This window comes from Carassius auratus, unplaced genomic scaffold, assembly GCF_003368295.1.
Source record: "Carassius auratus strain Wakin unplaced genomic scaffold, ASM336829v1 scaf_tig00011180, whole genome shotgun sequence".
Classification (NCBI taxonomy): Eukaryota; Metazoa; Chordata; class Actinopteri; order Cypriniformes; family Cyprinidae; genus Carassius; species Carassius auratus.
The window spans coordinates 507-18,495 of NW_020524177.1; the positions used below are offsets into that span (position 1 = coordinate 507).

The following is a 17,989-nucleotide window of genomic DNA, read 5'->3' on the forward strand; positions in this document are numbered from 1 at the left end:
CTTTCCTCACATTGGCTGATGTTAATGTCTCTATTGATAACATCTGGTAGTAATTTCCCCACGCGTTATCTAGAAAACTGTAAACAAAACTAAATAAAGATGCCACAACTCTTGTTTTCTTTAAAAATGAAGTATTTTGCTGACAGATGCTTCTGCCATATGCCTAAAGCACTTCCACGGAAGACAGACCATGTGAGAATTCCTGCTATTAATTTTAGCACACGTTTTTTTTTTTTATCATTATAATTCGATAAGATGTGTCTTTGTGAACACGTGTGGATGATCCACGCACCCCCTCCTCTAATCACCAGCTATCCAGAAGAAATCGGAGGATTGGGAGTGTAGAACAATCAGTGTGGATGCACAGCGCCGCCATGCGAACAGAAAAGGCAGTGCACTGACGCTCGGTTTTCCTTCGCGCTGACGAAGGAGGGAGGAGAGACTTCTGTTCGAGCTGGGAGAAGAAGCGCAGAGGAAACTTCTGCATCTTTGCTTCTCACTCACTCCTTTATTTTGGACGTTGTTCTGATTTCTGCTTTACCTAGTAAAGGCATGTATCTCTGATAAACCTAAACCTAAATCAGCAGTCGAAAAGTTCTTCAGATTTTCTTATCTTGGGTGGGTAAGTGAAGACTTACTTTTATATAAATAACGTTGACAGTGCGTTTTTATTTCTCAAGAGCGCAAGTTTGGAAATGATCAGTCACAGGTCTGCACATTTTTTAGTTATTCAATAATCTGTAAATTCTCAACAATTTGTAAATAATTTATTGAATAATTTATTTAAAAGAACAAATGGTATTGCATGCTTTATTTTATGGTGGTTTCTTCATATATGTCTCATTTTCCTTGCTGCTGTTCTTTTTGATTGATTGTAAAACTTTATTTTTTTATGCTGGGAATACACGTGTTCACTGTATATTGCATAATATACTGAATATTGTCTAATGAGCCAGAAATATCTAGAGTTATGGTGTAATCAGTGTTAAAAACAAACAAACGTTAAACTTAATGTAATAAAAGGTAAAATAACTTTTTTTGAGTAATGCATATGTAATATTTTGCAATATTTCATTATAATTATTTCTTAATTCATCTTATCATTGGATCACCTGTGCTGATTGAATGTAAGCTTGAATAATGGTGTTTTTGACAAAATGCCATATTTCAGATTTTATGCATTTTTTATTTCAGCTGATTTTAATAAACACGAAAGCCTAGCTGAGATAATGGTTTCAAATACAGAATTTATTTGAAAATGTCTGAAATATTTGAATTGGCTGTTTTTGATAGAAGATGCTTATAATAGTAATAGTTAGTATGAATTGGCATCTGACAAACTGAGATGAGGTCTAGAGAGAATTTGACCTCAGATTAGCTGAACAGAATATCTATTTACAACATAGAGCAATAAATAAAAATACTTTCCTCTGAGACAAAAGCTTACTTTAAGTTACTTTTTTAAGTCTTATTTTATGGGATGGATGGGGGCTCAGAAAGTCACTTTGAGTCACTTTTGTCTTATTGGACACCTTTGATATACTATCCTGTACAATTGTTAAAATCCAGTAATTATAATGATATCTGACATGTGGATGAAAATCCACCCTCGCTATCTACATGCAATTATTATTATTATTTATAATATTGTGCAAAGTCCATGTGAATTGGGTCCATTTTGACCAGTGGCTTTGAAAAAGAAAGCAATTGCAACTTCTGTTTGGTGTTTTTCAGCAGGCAGTCTGAACAATAAGTCAATACATGAAATTACTAACTTGAAGAAACTTTAGCAGTTAAAAAGTTTGAAAAAAACCCAGGGAGAATTCCTTTATTGAAAACAAACTTCCGGGTAGCCTAAGCCCAACCACCCTTATTTTTAAGCTGAATAAGGAGCAACAGTGCCTGGCCCAATATTGTTTTTTTTTTTTTTTTTTTTTTTTTCAGTTGTCTGCCTCGGTCATGAAAGCACAAGTTGTTGTTCACAATAAATTGTTCCCATTCAATGTTTCTTGAAACCTTTTAAAAAAGTTGAGAAAGAACTTAACTTCATAACTTAAGAGTTATAAGTTGTGAAAACAATCTAACCAGCTACAAGGTGAATGTCGACATTACAAACTTTGACTTTGATTTGAAGAATGGTTGATTCATCACACATCTGTGGTTATTTTATACAGTAGTTAGTATTAGCAACTTGCATAAAAAAAAAAACTCCTAAGAATTGAACTGTGTGAAATTTATACTGTAGAACAAAACCACTGATTATAACATGAAATTTACTCAAAAATTGTTTTCGCCTTTCTCAAATCAAAGCTGTCTGACCATGTGAACATCACACGGTCGGAGGCCCCTCCCATGATTGTTTAGTTGACAGCAGTGTTTCAGCACAGACTGGACCCTGATTGAGCCGTCATCAGTCAGAGATGCAGACAAGCATGACTCCTAAGTGATTGAGGTCTTTTGTTGTTGGATGTAATAATGAACATAGCAGTATACATCTGAGCGACTGAAATTGCTTGAGGATTAATTTACGTTTGGATCTGAAGGGAATGTGCCCTTGATCTACTTAAATGCGTTTATGTTTCGCGTGAATCATTCAAAATCCAGCCTCATCCTACAAAAGCAGTGAGTATAATATATTTTAATTAATCATTGCAAATCGCCTTTTATAATAATGTGCTAATTAGCAAGTTCCACTATGAATGTGGCTGAAGTAAACAGTTTCTCATAGAGCAGTTCTGAAACGAGAGGCGGGTAAAAAAAGAAAATGTTTTTAACGTTACAGACTTTTCATTAAGACACTAAAAAAATCAAATTAACTTGTGGAAAATGGGCATTATATGACCCCTTTAAAGGTGTTTATGTAGGATTGACACCCGAGTGGTTGAACTAGGTATTGCAGTCCAAATTGTTTTTCAGATAAACAAGTATCTTAACTTTGTATGTTTCCTAAATATCTGCAAACATGGCATTGCAGATTTAGTAGAGTCGAAAACCTACATACAGCACCTTTAAGGAAGTGTAAAATAATTATAATGAATATAACCTCAGTACATGTAATTCTTTAATATCCTTTGCCTTTCCCCCCTTTTCTTGTTTAATTGGACTCTCGTTTCATCTCTTAGACATACAAACAACAAAAAGAGTGCCAAATTGATTTTGATGCATTTATTTTTGCAACTTTTATGAATTGATAATATTATAACTTGACATATGCAAATCCAGAATATTTGTTTTCTGTTCTTATTTTTATTAAAGCTTTTTGTTGGAATATTCTTTTATCTTGCTGCCCTGTTTCTATATGTTTCTACAAGTTTAGAAAAAATATTACTGTACTATAACGTGTAAAATGGGAACATGAAAGGAACATTCTGAAAGCATCTCATGTAAACACCATAATCATAATATTGGCTTATTTAGAATAAGGTAAATAATTAGATTACTGATGTCCATGTAAACGTAGTCATTGATCATTTGTGATCTTAATGAATTAAATGTTTGATCATGGTCAACACATCGTGTTTGCTTGTCTGTTAAGGAAGAAGAATGAGGATGATGGTACTATCGATCCTCCTCCTGTTGTTTGTGGGTGTTCACGTACAGGGCCAGACTTTGGACATCCGTGAAACCTGCAACTGTAAGTAACTTACTTAATTCAGTAACCGATTATTCTGTATTATTCTATGAATGCATTATTACACCTATGTTTTAGTTAAAAATATGGATGAAATGATTAAATTGATCAAAAGAGCCAGTAAAAACATTTATAATGTTACAATTTTCTTTTGAATTTTATATGCATCAAAGAAAAAAAATATTATCGTTTCTACAAAAAATAAATAAATAAATAAATAAGCAGCACAACTGTTTTTTCTTTTAAACATTGGTTATAATAAGAAATGTTTTTTTGAAGCAGCAAGTCAGCATATTAAAATGTCTTCTGAAGGATCATGTGATACTGAAGGCTGGAGTAATGATTCCTGGCATCAAAGGAATAATAATAAAAAAAAAAAAAAAAAAAAAAAATATATATATATATATATATATATATATATATATATATATATATATATAATATATATATATAGTACCACATTGAATATGTCTTTGTACATTTTTTTCTTTCACTTTTAATCTTACTGCCATTATATATATATATATAATAACTGTACCATTATAAATGTCTTTTTTGTCACTTCTGACAGATTGAATGCTGCCTTGCTGTAAAAAAAAAAAAATCTTACTAACCCCATAGTTTCGACATATTATTTTAATGAATATTAACATTCTTTGATGTTAGTCTATTTTGTTTAAGTGACTTATGTTGCTGTGTGTGTTCCGTCTCTTCAGACACAATCAATTGCCCAATCCATTTGTACTTTGTCATCGACACATCTGAGACCATAGCTCTACAGGAGAACCCACCTGGCAGCTTGGTCAATAGCGTCAAAAACTTTGTCATTGAATTTGCTGAGAAACTAAAAAGCGTTAACCAAGATTTAGTTCACATGAGCTGGTCTATAGGAGGCCTTCACTTCTCCCAGAAGCAGGTGTTCTTCAGCCAAATCACCAGTGCAGATGTGTTCATTGAGAATCTAAAGAAAATTGTGTACTTGGGAAAGGGCACTCACATTGACTGCGCCATCACCAACATGACCCAACAACTGCTCAACACACCGTCCGAACCCAAAGCCAAGCGCTTTGCGGTGGTCATCACCGATGGTCATGTGACAGCTAACCCATGTGGTGGGATCAAAGTTGCGGCAGAACGAGCACGTGATGAATTCATTAAGATCTTCGCTGTCGCATCGTCCCAGAACCTAGAGGAGGCAGGACTGAGGGAGATTGCTAATTCACCTGCTGGAGTTTATCGTAACAAATACATGGCGGTTGATCTATCGGGAGGGAGGCCAGTCATAGTGAAATCAACAATCGATCGCATTTATGATGCAATGGTAATGCAATGCCTTTCATACTTTTCTTTTGGGCATACAGTGGTATAATACTCTGAAATTAAGATTCTGGATGATTTTCAGACATATTTCATGATGAAAACGTGATTAAATACTTCACTGATGTTTGTTGTGAGCTAGGGACTATAATTATAATAATCTTCCTTTGCTCTCATTCTCTCTTGCAGCTTCATCTGGCTTATCAAGAGGTGAGATCCATACCAGTTTACTAACATCTATTGAGTTAAATGATTTTTCTCATTGGGTTCCAACTTGTTGAATCACTTTTTACTGTCACTACAGTATATACTCCTCAAAATAAAATGAGGTTTTCTCAGCAATGAAACAGAAGAACCATTTAGTTTAAAGCATGTGGACTTTATTTTCCATATAAATATTTTAAATAATAATGCAAATATTTGATGTACCATCGTCACATTTTTATTTTTAAATTTTTATTATTATTGCTTTTTTTACATTACATTACAATGTATCATCTGATTTAATTTCATCATTATTTTCCAGTGCTACTCTGTGAAATGTTTGGAGACTAAAGGACCTGTAGGTCCACCAGGACACAGGGGACAGAAAGTGGGTATCTTAAAAATTTGATTAAAAAAAATCTTAACTAACAAGTAATTGCAGTATGTCTTTCTTTTTGCTAAACACTTGATCTAATCCCTTGGTTATTACAGGGAGCTAAAGGAGATAATGGCGATGCCGGTCTTAAAGGTCAACGGGGACGTCCTGTGAGTACAAACCAGTTCTCATGAACGCATTTGGTAAAATACAGCATTTCTATATCTAAAACTATATCTAATTTGTATTCAGTGAGACTCTCACACCAGTACTATTTTATTAGTAGTAATAACTCATGTCAAAACCTACAGGGAGATCCAGGTATTGAGGGACCCATTGGACATCCTGGAACAAAAGTAAGTACTTCACATTCCTCAGGCACATGTTAATGTCTAGTCATAGACCAATATGTATTGGTCAGACCAATTAATCTGCATGTATTTGGCTATTTAAAGATTATCTGCAATACGTGATAAAGTGTTTTTGCTTTGCTGATTACCAGAAGGGAGCATCAGACAACCTTGACAATATATCATTTTATTTTTATGCTTTTAGATAATTTTAAGGAAATGTCGTTTTACACGTGCATCTCAAAAATGTGAATATTATGGAAAATTTCTTTATTTTTTGTTATTTAATTAAACAAAGAAAACTCTAATTTTCTAGATTTTTTGCACACAAACTGAAATATTTCAAGAGTTTTTTGTTTTAATTGTGATGGTTACAACTTACAGCTTAGGAAAAAAAAAAAATGTAATATTCTGTTTTGAGCTTGATTAGTTAGATTAATTTTTAGTATAAATACTGGGTACATCTTGGACTAGTTTAGAACATGCAACCACAATTATGGGAAAGACTACTGACTTGTTAGTTGTCCAGAAGACAATCATCAACACCCTCCACAAGGAAAGTAAGCCACAGAAGGTCATTGCTGAAAGGGCTGTCTGTTCACAGAGTGCTGTATCAAAATATATTCATAGAAGGTTGACGGGAAGGAAAAATTGTGGTAGGAAAAGGTGCACAAGCAACAGGGATGACCACAGCCTTGGGAAGATTGTCAGGGAAAGAAGATTCAAGACCTTGGGAGAGCTTCATAAGGAGTGGGCTGAAGCTGGAGTCAGTGCATCTAGAGTCACCACACTCAGACGTCTTCAGGAAAAGAACTACAGCTGTCACATTCCTAAAACCAAGCCACTCCTGAACCAGAAAAAGCATTTCACCTGGGTAAGGAGAAAAATAACTGGACCGTTGCTGAGTGGTCCACAGTCCTCTTTTCTGATGAAAGTAAATTTAGCATTTCATTTGGAAATCAAGGTCTGGGGTCTAGAGGAAGACTGGAGAGGAATCCAAAAGTCCAGTGTGAAGTTTCTGAAGTCAGTGATGATTTGGGTGCCATGGCGTCTGCTGGTTTTGGTCCATTGTGTTTTATCTAGTCCAAAGTCAATGCAGCCATCTACCAGGAGATTTTGGAGCACTTTATGCTTCCATCTGCTGACTTTTTAGATCTTGAAAAAAACTTTGTAAATCTTTTTTTAGATTGATCTTTGAGAAAATATTCAATTTATTTGAAATACAGATTTTTTTAAAAATTTCCTAAGCTTTAACTCATAACCATCAGAGTTAAAACAAAAAACTCTAGAATATAACAAAGTTTGCTTTTTAAATTACATTACAAAAAATATGTACCTCTTCCATGATATTTCTAATTTTTTGAGAAGCACCTGTAAATGTTCACTTTAAGCATTTAATTTCAAACTTTGTGTACATCTAATTAGCTTTCATTAAAATCCATTATGTATATTTTGGCATTATTGCACTGGATTTTACTGTGCAATCCAATTTACTGCTGGTAAACTCCCCCCAATTTTTTGTGTGTGTTTTTCTCATTTAGGGAGAACTCGGTCTCAAAGGTGAAAAGGTATGATTTTCTCAAAGTTATCTGTTAGATTAGAACACATATATATATATATATGCTGACATATTGATAATGCAGCAACAACACTTACATGCAAATTATCTGATTTTAGGGAGATATTGGAGCACAAGGGAGAAAGGTAAGTTCCTTAGACCATTTTCTCTGTATGCAGAATCTTCCATGCTGCATGTATTTTCAAATGTTTATAATATTTTTTATTATTTTTCTAACAGGGTGTTGCTGGGACACCTGGCAGAAATGGAACAGATGGGCAGAAGGTTAGTTATGGTAAATTTGAGGTAGTGAATTGTGGATAGTTAAAAACAAAACAAAAGATAAAATAAAAATGACTTTTTTTTGTTACAGGGAAAAATTGGCAGGGTTGGCGCTCCTGGCTGCAAAGGTGACCCTGGTGACAAGGTGTGTGGGTCTTTTCCTTTGAGTAATAGATTCTTGCCATGCAAGTCCATTAACAGATGAATGTGCCTTTTGCAGGGTCCTGATGGCTATCCTGGAGCTGCTGGAGAACCTGGTTATCCAGGGAGTCCGGGAGAAAAGGTACCTGATAAATTATAGACAAAATAAACATTGACATTTAAAAGACATGAATTAGGAAATTGGTTTGAGGTGTCACGGTTTCTCACTTTCTTTTCAGGGTGATCCAGGTCGTCCAGGAAGACCAGGACAACCCGGGACAGTTGGAGATCCTGGATCCAAAGTAAGATTTCAGAACCACAGAGTAGGGTTGTGATGGTAAATCAACGTGTAACAACACCGGTATCACTGAGGGGACAGGGCAGTCCCTCTTTTCATCGCTTTCCTAGCTTTTAAAAGCAGCGTGTGCATTATGCTTTGACTTTCAAATAGCGCCAATTCAGTGTAAAGCAATGGTTCGTTTTTAGTTTGTTAATTTTCCCTCTTTTCCTCACTTTCCTTGGCTTTTAAGTGATGTTTAAATAACAACTTTTGGGAGGAGCACACGCAGATAATTAAAACGCCCAATCATCCAATCAGCGCAAGTCTGAACCATTATAAATAATCAAAGAAGTCCTACCAAAGAAGTCCGACCAAATACGCATAACATTTCACTCTGTTTATTATATGTAAGTGTGAACTCGTGAAAATGGCTTAAAAGCGCAGTGCGGATTTTACTCTCACTTTTAAATTAGCGCCAGTTCAGCGTCAACTGCGGAGAAATGACACAGTGACAGTTGCTCGGCACGCTGCATTGAGCAGCCACGTTCAGTTTTTAATTGCAGTGTCTGTTCTTTAACTAAATGATTTTTATTACTATAAAAAATACAAATTATTAATTAGATTAAATGATAAATTATTCGCTATTATCAGTCATATTGTAATGTGCTCTCTGACACCCCCTACAGGGAGAGAGAGGAAGTCCCGGATCACCTGGAGAGCCTGGCCTGAAAGGATCTGCTGTATGTATTTGTTTTAATTATAGACATTACTGTTATTTTAACATTGTAAATTAGAGATGATGTTAAAAAGAACATTGCTTTGTTTTATAGGGGATAGCTGGAGGACCTGGACCTAAAGGCGACCCTGTGAGGAATTATTTTTCGTTCATGTTTGTATTGTAAAACTACAGTAGGTGGACTTTTGGTGATATTTAAAATTTTATTGTTAGGGAAGACGAGGAGACTTTGGACTTAAAGGCAGCACTGGGCCAAATGGGGGAAAAGGAGAAAAGGTAAGTGTTTTTGTAAAAATTATAACTTTACAAAAAAAATTTTGTCTCAATTTAGTAAATTTAGTGTGCGGTCCTTATTGTACTATATACTCAGATTGCATGAGGGGAGACAATGTTATTTAATTAAACAATTATTTTAACAATGTCCTGAATGATTAATTGAAGTATTTATAATGTTTGACAGGGTGAACCAGGTTCTGAGGGAACAAGGGGTCTTGCAGGCGAGCCTGGCAACCAAGGTTCCAAGGTAAGAGTCATTGATTTGGCTGCTTAAAAACAGGTGAGTGTAGTAAAATACATTTTTGTTGGTTTTATGGTGGACATGATTGAAAAAATTATTATTATTTTTTTTTTTCTAGGGTGAAAACGGACTTCCAGGACCAAGAGGCTCACCAGGAGCTCCTGGAGAATCAGGCAGAATTGTAAAACAATTAATTTAGCTAAATTTAATATTTGCCAGCCATTTTATGGTATACATAGGCTACAAATGTCCAAAACCAAAAGCAGTTGCCTTTTTGTCTTGCTGCTTACGGCAGAGGATGAACTTATTTTGCTGGATGAACAAGCCGCAAAAAACATGTTTTCCTCTGTTGTAGGGTTCTCAAGGTGACCCAGGTGATGCTGGCCCTAGAGGTGAACCTGGCCCTCCAGGACCACAGGTACATCACACACAAAAAAATCTGATGGTTTTAAAATCAATGTTAGCATGTCTGTTGTAAATACAAGACGCTGATTCCTTTGCTGTAGGGTGATCCTGGCAGACCTGGATTCAGCTATCCTGGACCAAGGGGAGCTACGGTACTGCAATGAGTTAAATGTGTACTTGTACTGAATTAATTTTCAGTTTACAGAGCTTTAGATCACATTATGTTTTACGATTTGATATTATACAACTAAAATATTACAATGTACTATATATGTTTGTTCTGCAGGGTGACAAGGGTGATAAAGGTTCGCCTGGACCCAGGGGAAGTAGAGGAGACTGCGGACCAAAGGGCGAACCGGGTTCAAAGGGAACTTCTGGAGAGCCGGTCAGAAAATTAGCTGTTCAGAAATAAAATGCCATTTGCAACCGGTTTTATTTTCATAGTGTGATAATATCTTTTCATTTTGTTTCAGGGAGAGCCCGGGCCCCCAGGAGAACCTGGAAGAAGGGGCATTAAAGGAGGTCCAGGAAGAGATGTAAGTTAAATTTTTAGTGCATATTAATGTTTAAAGGAAGTTTGGGTAGGACTGGGTGATAAACAATGTCATAGTGCAATTGCAGATTGCAATAATGATAAGATGGATTAATCTGACAGTCTTTCACACAGCAGAAATAAACGAAACACCAGCTAGCCAGTGCATGCTGCTAATACGTCGCAGTGCATGTTCTCTTTCGTCTACTACACAAACTCAAGCAAGCGTGATTCCCACAAGCATTTTTCAGTGTCTGCTGTCTCAATGTATGAAGTCATGACCACATAAACTTCACTAGCAATTCAACATTTAGATTAAGAAAAAATACCTTAAATCATTTATAAACCTACACAACACAGGATAACACATCATTATCTAAATACGCTGTTTATTGCAACTTCAAAATAAAACTCAAAAAACTTGCTTTGATTTTAAATTTTTTGATGTCCACACGTTCTTGTTCAAGAAACAAAAGTGGCTGTAGCATTTCTATCCTAAAGAAGTGGCCAAATATTAAAGATTAAGGGGACATTTGAACTAAATCGGATTTAAAAAACGAAACTGAAAAGTACTGTGCATGCGCAGTGACATAAAAATAGCGCAATGACGTATGCCGCGCAGAACAAGCTGTTCTTCTTGGTGAATAAAGTGTCCTAAAGAAGTGTGCTGTCATTATAAAACTCCCCTTTCACCCAGCATCTGTGAATTGGAGCAGGACAACGTTCCACCAGTCTTTGTTTAAGACTCATTAACAGGCGACTGGTTTTGGGTGCGGAAAGGGGAACTTTTACTACTCTTTTTAAAAGTAGGCAGCACTGCACAACAGTTCATGTGCTGGTTGTTACCTTATTAGAACCCGAAGTAGATATATATTATGTGTGCTTTGTAAATAACAACAGCAGGAAATTGGATATTCATGCAGTGTGTATATGTCAAAAGATTCAATCTGGGGTGCATTTCCCGAAAGCATAGTTCCTAACCTGTTAGCAACTTTGTTGGTTGTAATACAATTTCCCATTGCCAACCAACTAAGTTGCTAACAGGTTAACAGTTTAGCAACTATGCTTTTGGGAAACACACCCCTAATCAGAAGCTTGTGACAGATAAACGTGCATATCAACCATATCATCCATGTTTTAATAAAGGTTTGTTGAGCAGCATTTTGTTTAAAAAAAAAAAAAAAAGAATTATGAGGAAATAATAAATAAGTATAATGGATTTTAATGGGGCCCTAAATTAACAGGTGGATAAATCTGTGGAGTTCAATTATGAAAAAACTAGTTATGTTTACATTAATTGTCTAACAAACATGTGGAATGAATTTCCTTTGCCATTAATGGTAAATATTGTTATATGGAAATAAATATTGATATGGTTGATATTTAAAATAATAGTTTTGCCTATATTGCCCAGCCTTACGTTTGGGATATTTCATTTATTTTGTCGTAGAAAAGTACTTAAACAACAGTAAATGGTAGCAGTAAACCAAGGTCTGAACGTATACAATTTAAGTTAACTTTTAATCAAATTTTTTCGAATTGTGTCCTTAACAGGGTGGCCCTGGACCAAGCGGAGACCCTGGCCTTAGTGTAAGCATTAAAATTCCCATTTCCAAAATACATTGCTCACAATAACTTTAAGAAAGAATGTTGTATACATACTATACATTTTCTCAGGAATGTGATGTCATGAGCTACATCAGAGAGACGTGTGGATGCTGTGGTAAGATTCTCACACTATAAATTTGCAGTAAAAATGAATGGATTGCTACAGTATATATTCACTAAATGTTCTTGTATGTTTCAGATTGTGAAAAGAGATGCGGTGCCCTGGATATTGTGTTTGTGATTGACAGCTCTGAAAGTGTGGGCATGACCAACTTCACCCTGGAGAAGAACTTTGTGATCAACACCATCAACAGGCTGGGCTCAATGGCAAAAGATCCCAGTTCTGAAACAGGTAAAAAGACATTTTGGAGCCAACGTTTACATGAAGAAGCACCATTCACATTTACTTCTAGTCAATTTTACAGTTCCAATTAGCTTTAAATATAATAAGAAGCAATGCAGTTTAGTGGTTTAACGTAATCTAACAATTTGTCAGGAACTCGAGTTGGTGTTGTCCAGTACAGTCACAATGGAACATTCCAGGCTATTCGCCTCAACGACTCCAGGATTGACTCCATGTCTGCCTTCAAACAAGCCGTGAAGAACCTCGAGTGGATCGCTGGAGGAACCTGGACGCCTTCAGCCCTGAAGTTTGCCTACGATAACTTGATTCGGGATAGCCGTCGTTCTAAGGCTAATGTGACAGTGGTTGTGATCACAGACGGCCGGTATGACCCCCGTGATGATGACTCACTGCTCGGTTACCTCTGCACAACCAATAACATTGATGTGAGTGCCATCGGTATTGGTGACATGTTTGACCAGCCGGAGGAGAATGAAAGCCTGAAGTCCATCACTTGCAACAAAAAAGGAAGAGTCATGGGAATGAGGCGTTTCGCTGATCTGGTTGCAGAGGATTTCATTGATAAGATTGAGACTGTACTCTGCCCAGGTGAGTCCTGACTTCACTATGCTTTTTAGCTTGCTGTCTTAATATCCAGAAATAGAGATTTCTTTTAATTACTTTTCTTTTCTTTGTTTTAGATCCAGTGGTTGTTTGCCCACATCTTCCATGTCAAATGGGTAAGTGTTGTTATTCATAATAACTTTCCTAATGGCTGAGAAGACAGTCAAGTGTTTGGTATCATTTTTTTTTAATTATTTAATTGTTTTTAAATTGCCTTTTTTTTCACAGGTTTAGAATGGGGGCAAAATACTCTATACAATGCATCCAAATAGTGTTATTTATTTACTATTACACTATTTATTAGTATTTTTACTTTAATTCAGTTTACATTTTAGTGACTGTGCTTTTATCATTTTATTCGTTTTTTTTGTTTATTTGTTACATTTCTATTTTTGTTTTAGTCATTAAAAATGCTTTGGTGGGCATGCAGCCTAAAGGCCCGTTACACCAAGAATGATAACTATAAAGATAACGATATTAGCGTCCACAGCAGCGAACGATATTGTCTGTGTATTCTAAGCGGACGCGCGTCTGCTGCTTTAAATTCTCGAGCTCATTACAGCAGGATTGATTCTGATTGGTTTTTATCGTTCATCAGAATAAAAAAATCGTTCTGAAAGTGATTCCAACGATATAGTTTCTCTTTGCCTTAATCGTTATAATTGTGGTGTGGACTCCGCTATTCTGTAATATTGAGAACGATTTTTAGAACTATCTTTATCGTTATCTTTATAGTTATCATGCTTGGTGTGAACGGGCCTTAATAGTTTCAGTGTCAGCCGTGACAGCTAGAATGCTAATAATGATAAACAGGTTGTATTTGGCCTGTAAAAGTCATAATAATAATGTTTTCTATGCAAGATAATAAACCGTCAGGATTTGTTTATGGGGTACATGATCAACATATTTATAATATATGTCATTTTTTTTATATGCTTATGGTTCAGTACACATAACAAATATTACACATTTGTACGATTATACATCTCAAATGTATATGTTATGAGTATTAATCATACACTTGTTACGTGAGATAATCAGCCACAAGAGAAATGGCACATTATCAAAACAGTGGTGTGCAAACATTTCCTTTTGAGTGTGTCAGCTAAATGCACAATGTGCAACAAAAAAAAGTTATCAAGTCAAAAACTAAAATCAATCAAAACAGCAACCAGGGCAGAGCCAGATGCTAGGAGGCCCTAAAACTATTGTTTTAACACTCACTTGCAGATAACGTCTTTGCAGAGGAGTGGAAGGACAGTCCCATCCCATCCAATGTACTAAGCGTCCCAAATTTAATCAGCAATCTACAAGAGGCCAAACACCCCGATACCTACACCAAGGCTGTAGCTACATTGGCTTATGCAGCCCAGATGGCTAAACTGTCCTCTGAACCTGACAAACAGAGATGGACTGATCTGTTCATTGACTCATTTAGAAACATCTATTCTGATATGATGGGAGACCCAAACAAACCTCTTGGCTTGTGTTAGGAAGCATAGGATTGGGCATTTTCAAACTGATAGCTTCAGTGAAATAATACAATTGACCTTGCTGTACAGTTGTACTCTCTTGTCGAGTTGTAAAGTAAAAAGCAAGTAAAAACCTACTGTAGCTGGTCTATGCATGAATGTAGTATTTGCGTTGACAATACTCAAAGGCAGTTGCTATTACCCTTCTCAAAGAAGTATAATTTTATTTGTAAGAAATAGCATTTAAATAGGTAAAATGATGGCAAACCTCTGATAAAAGCAATACCCTGCAATGATAATGTGAAATGGCAACTTTTGCCTCTTGTCATTGATGCCTGCTGCCCTGTAATTCAAATACGTGAAATGATAACATTTTGAATAGCTGCATGGATTTTTGACACTTGTTAGCTTGCGTAGCATGCTGTCATAAGCTTTGCCTGGTTTGCTTGAATCCTCAGGGCCTCTAGGATTTGAAGGCATTTTGATCTTTTATAAATATGGCGCTTTGGTGTTTTGAATATAAAAGTTAGTGGTAATTGATAAGGTTAGTATACATTAAAAAAAAAAGGAAAGGAAATGTTTAAACTTTCCATATATTGAAAACATATAGTGACCAGGGGCTGTCAAACTCCAGAAAGGAAAATAAAGACTCCATAGAAGTTCTGTAAAAGTATTACATCGGTAATTAGAAATTCATACAGGTTTCAAAAATGACAAAATCAACATTTTTATTTTTGATCGCTCTATTCCTTTAAAGCATCTGTACATTAATGAACCATACAATTTGAAACTATATTCATGTGAGTTTTGCACATTAAGGCTGCATTTACAACCCTTTCTCATAGGTAAGTGAAGTATCTGTCGACCTTAAAAGATAAAAAATAAAGACACAAAATAATCTGTATGATGATCAATTAGGGATGTTGTATAAACCACTTGACCATTAGCATACAGTTTTATTCTTAAAAAAAAAACAATTCAACAATTATTCTGTTTAAATGTAAGAATATTTTCTCAATTTCCCCAAGAGTGAATCTGCTTTTAGGCAACAGAAGACTTTAGAGAGTCTCTGACGTATAATTCTAATAGCATTCATGTACTACAATGGCAATTCAGTAATACTTTTTGTAGCCTTCTTATATAACTGTTAATGGCAAATTATGTGGCATATATTGCATGTTTGATACTTTACAACTTAACCCACCCTTAAACTTACCCATACCTCCAACCCTCTCCCTAACCTTACCCCTATCCCACCTCAATAGCAGCAAAAGTGTTTTACAATACAATATGAACACAATAAGTACATTGTACTTATTTTTTATGTAAGTATATAGTAGTTAAGGCCACCTAATATAAAGTGGGACCCTTTTTTTTCAGTCTGCCAGGGTCAATAATTAGATTTTTCTTTCTAGTACAAGATTATGTATATTTAGTAGCAAGTATATATGCACATTACTCTATATCAAAAATGTGCAGTGTAAAAATGGCAAGCTTTTGGACTGCAAGAAATTAATGAATGAACTTGAATTATTTGTAACAAATAAATATTTTTAGCAATGAAGTGCTTATTTTGTTAGATTTATTTATTCTTAAAATTCTGTAAATGAACACATTTTTTTTTTAATTCATGAATTTTCCACTGCAGCAAATCAAGCTTGAACTACCATATAAGTGCAAAGCATGTCACACAAGACAATAATTGCTGTTTTTGTATTTTATAGAGCCAGCTGTAGCCAGCTGCATCCAGCGCCCTGTTGATATCATCTTCATGCTGGATGGCTCGGAGCGCTTGGGTCAGGAGAATTTCCACCATGCACATGATTTCGTGTTGAAAGTTGCTAAGCGCTTGACCCTCGCCCAGGGAGAAAATGATGACCATAATGCCAGGGTGGCTCTTCTGCAGTATAGTGTTGAAAACCAACATCTGTTGGGCTTCAGACTTACCAACAATATCAGCATCATCACTTCTGGCCTTGCCAACATGAGGTACCTGGATTCTTCTTCCAATGTGGGAAGTGGTATTATCTACGCCGTCAACAACATTGTCACAAGTAGAGGCTCTCGATTGGCTAGACGAAATGCTGAGCTGTTGTTCATCTTCATAACCGATGGGTTCACCGACGACACGAACCTGGAGGAAGGCATTAGCTCAATGCGCAGAGTAGAGGGCGTTCCCACTGTGATTACCATAGGCAAAGATGATAACAAGAAGATCCTAGAAAAGCTTTCACTGGGAGACCAGACGGCCGTTTTCAGGGATAAGGATTTTGCCAGTGTGAACACAGCCAGCTTTTTTAACCGTTTCATTCAGTGGATCTGCTGAGGTGTGGGGTGGGTTTTTAGTAAAAGGTGGGATTGCTGTGTCAGAGGGTTCAGTACAATAGAACAGATGCATTTTATTTACACTAAACCTATGCAATTTAAGCTTTTATATCTTGGTAAAAGATTTATGACAGCTGCAACTCTTACAATGGCTTCAACTCAATGATTTCACCAATGTAGATGGGCTTTGGTGAAAGGAAGACACAGCAGTAAACCAAGAGGTTAAGTTACTAGTAATACCGCAAAGAATATGTACTGAACATGTAAGTTGCAATTGTAGTTTTTGTATTTTTATGCTAAGAGGCCTCTAGCTGAATTACTGTTTTATATATTCTTCAACACAAGGTGCTAAACCAGAGTACGACTAGAGTTTTCCTGCATAACATTATCAAATGCACATTGGTAAAAAGTACACTAATTCAGGGGTACAACAATTTAAAAATAAAAAATACACTTGCCACATTCATTCTGTATCACCTCAGATAAAATTATGTCTAAGATAATTGTGAATTTAGTACAACAAATAAAGCTGTGGTAACACAATTGAGGCGTCTTTGGTTTTTAAAACAATGTGTGTTTAGATTTTGAATGAGAGTTCTACTCTATTCTACTCTAATTCTGTTCCATTCTGCTTGAGTATATTATTTTTTCTTCTGTTCTGTTATATTCTATTCTGTTCTATATTACATATTATAGAAGCAGATTTTTTTTTAACTGAAAAAAATACTGAGAAATTGGAGGCAGAGGAGCTTTCATCACTAAATGCACATGGATTTTTATTTTTCATTTGATTGGTCCATGAGTCAAAACAGAAATAATTCAGTTTCTCTGGTCACTGGTTTAAGTCTCTGAACATTAAAGAAAATATACAGACCAGAAATGTGTGGCACTTTTGTTGTGAGTGTCAAGTAATAATATACTGAACAGTCGAATAGTGTTGATGAAACTGTTTCAGTTATATGTTTTGCTCTTGTTGTTAATCATTTTATTACAATAAAGAATCTCACAACCACATGCTTCTCAGTGATTGCTTACACTTCACTTCACGTGCTTGTGCATCTCACATACACAGGACTCACAAGTCAACCTAACATCCTGCTTACCATAAATATAACATATTGTAACCGTTTCTTTAAACGCACATGACCCAGGCTAACATCACACTGGCCTCATAAAACTAGACAAACTTTACTTTTAGCTGTCAGTGTCAATGCCCTCACTGTGCTTTAATGCACTCACCGTGAACCAATCAAAAGACGAGCTTCTACATACAAACAAATCGCGTTTG

The 17,989-nt window shown here is 35.7% G+C and overlaps 1 protein-coding gene across 2 annotated transcripts; it reads left to right on the plus strand.

The window, feature by feature from the left end:
* Positions 1–547: 547 nt before the first annotated feature.
* LOC113072988 (collagen alpha-2(VI) chain-like) lies at positions 548–17,713 on the plus strand. Of its 2 annotated transcripts, none has more exons than XM_026245866.1 (28): positions 548–622; positions 3,536–3,634; positions 4,348–4,952; positions 5,138–5,158; positions 5,475–5,540; positions 5,645–5,698; positions 5,840–5,884; positions 7,420–7,446; positions 7,556–7,582; positions 7,677–7,721; positions 7,810–7,863; positions 7,939–8,001; positions 8,099–8,161; positions 8,826–8,879; positions 8,970–9,005; positions 9,089–9,151; positions 9,336–9,398; positions 9,511–9,573; positions 9,748–9,810; positions 9,899–9,949; positions 10,084–10,182; positions 10,271–10,333; positions 11,884–11,919; positions 12,007–12,052; positions 12,137–12,289; positions 12,434–12,889; positions 12,982–13,020; positions 16,101–17,713. In XM_026245866.1, exons 2-28 carry the CDS (start codon positions 3,544–3,546, stop codon positions 16,700–16,702), a joined length of 3,048 nt encoding a protein of 1,015 aa, XP_026101651.1. In that variant the 5' UTR covers positions 548–622; positions 3,536–3,543; the 3' UTR covers positions 16,703–17,713. The 2 variants fall into 2 exon arrangements, with proteins under 2 accessions (XP_026101651.1, XP_026101652.1); XM_026245867.1 differs by lacking the exon at positions 16,101–17,713 and adding an exon at positions 14,135–14,412.
* Positions 17,714–17,989: the final 276 nt, after the last annotated feature.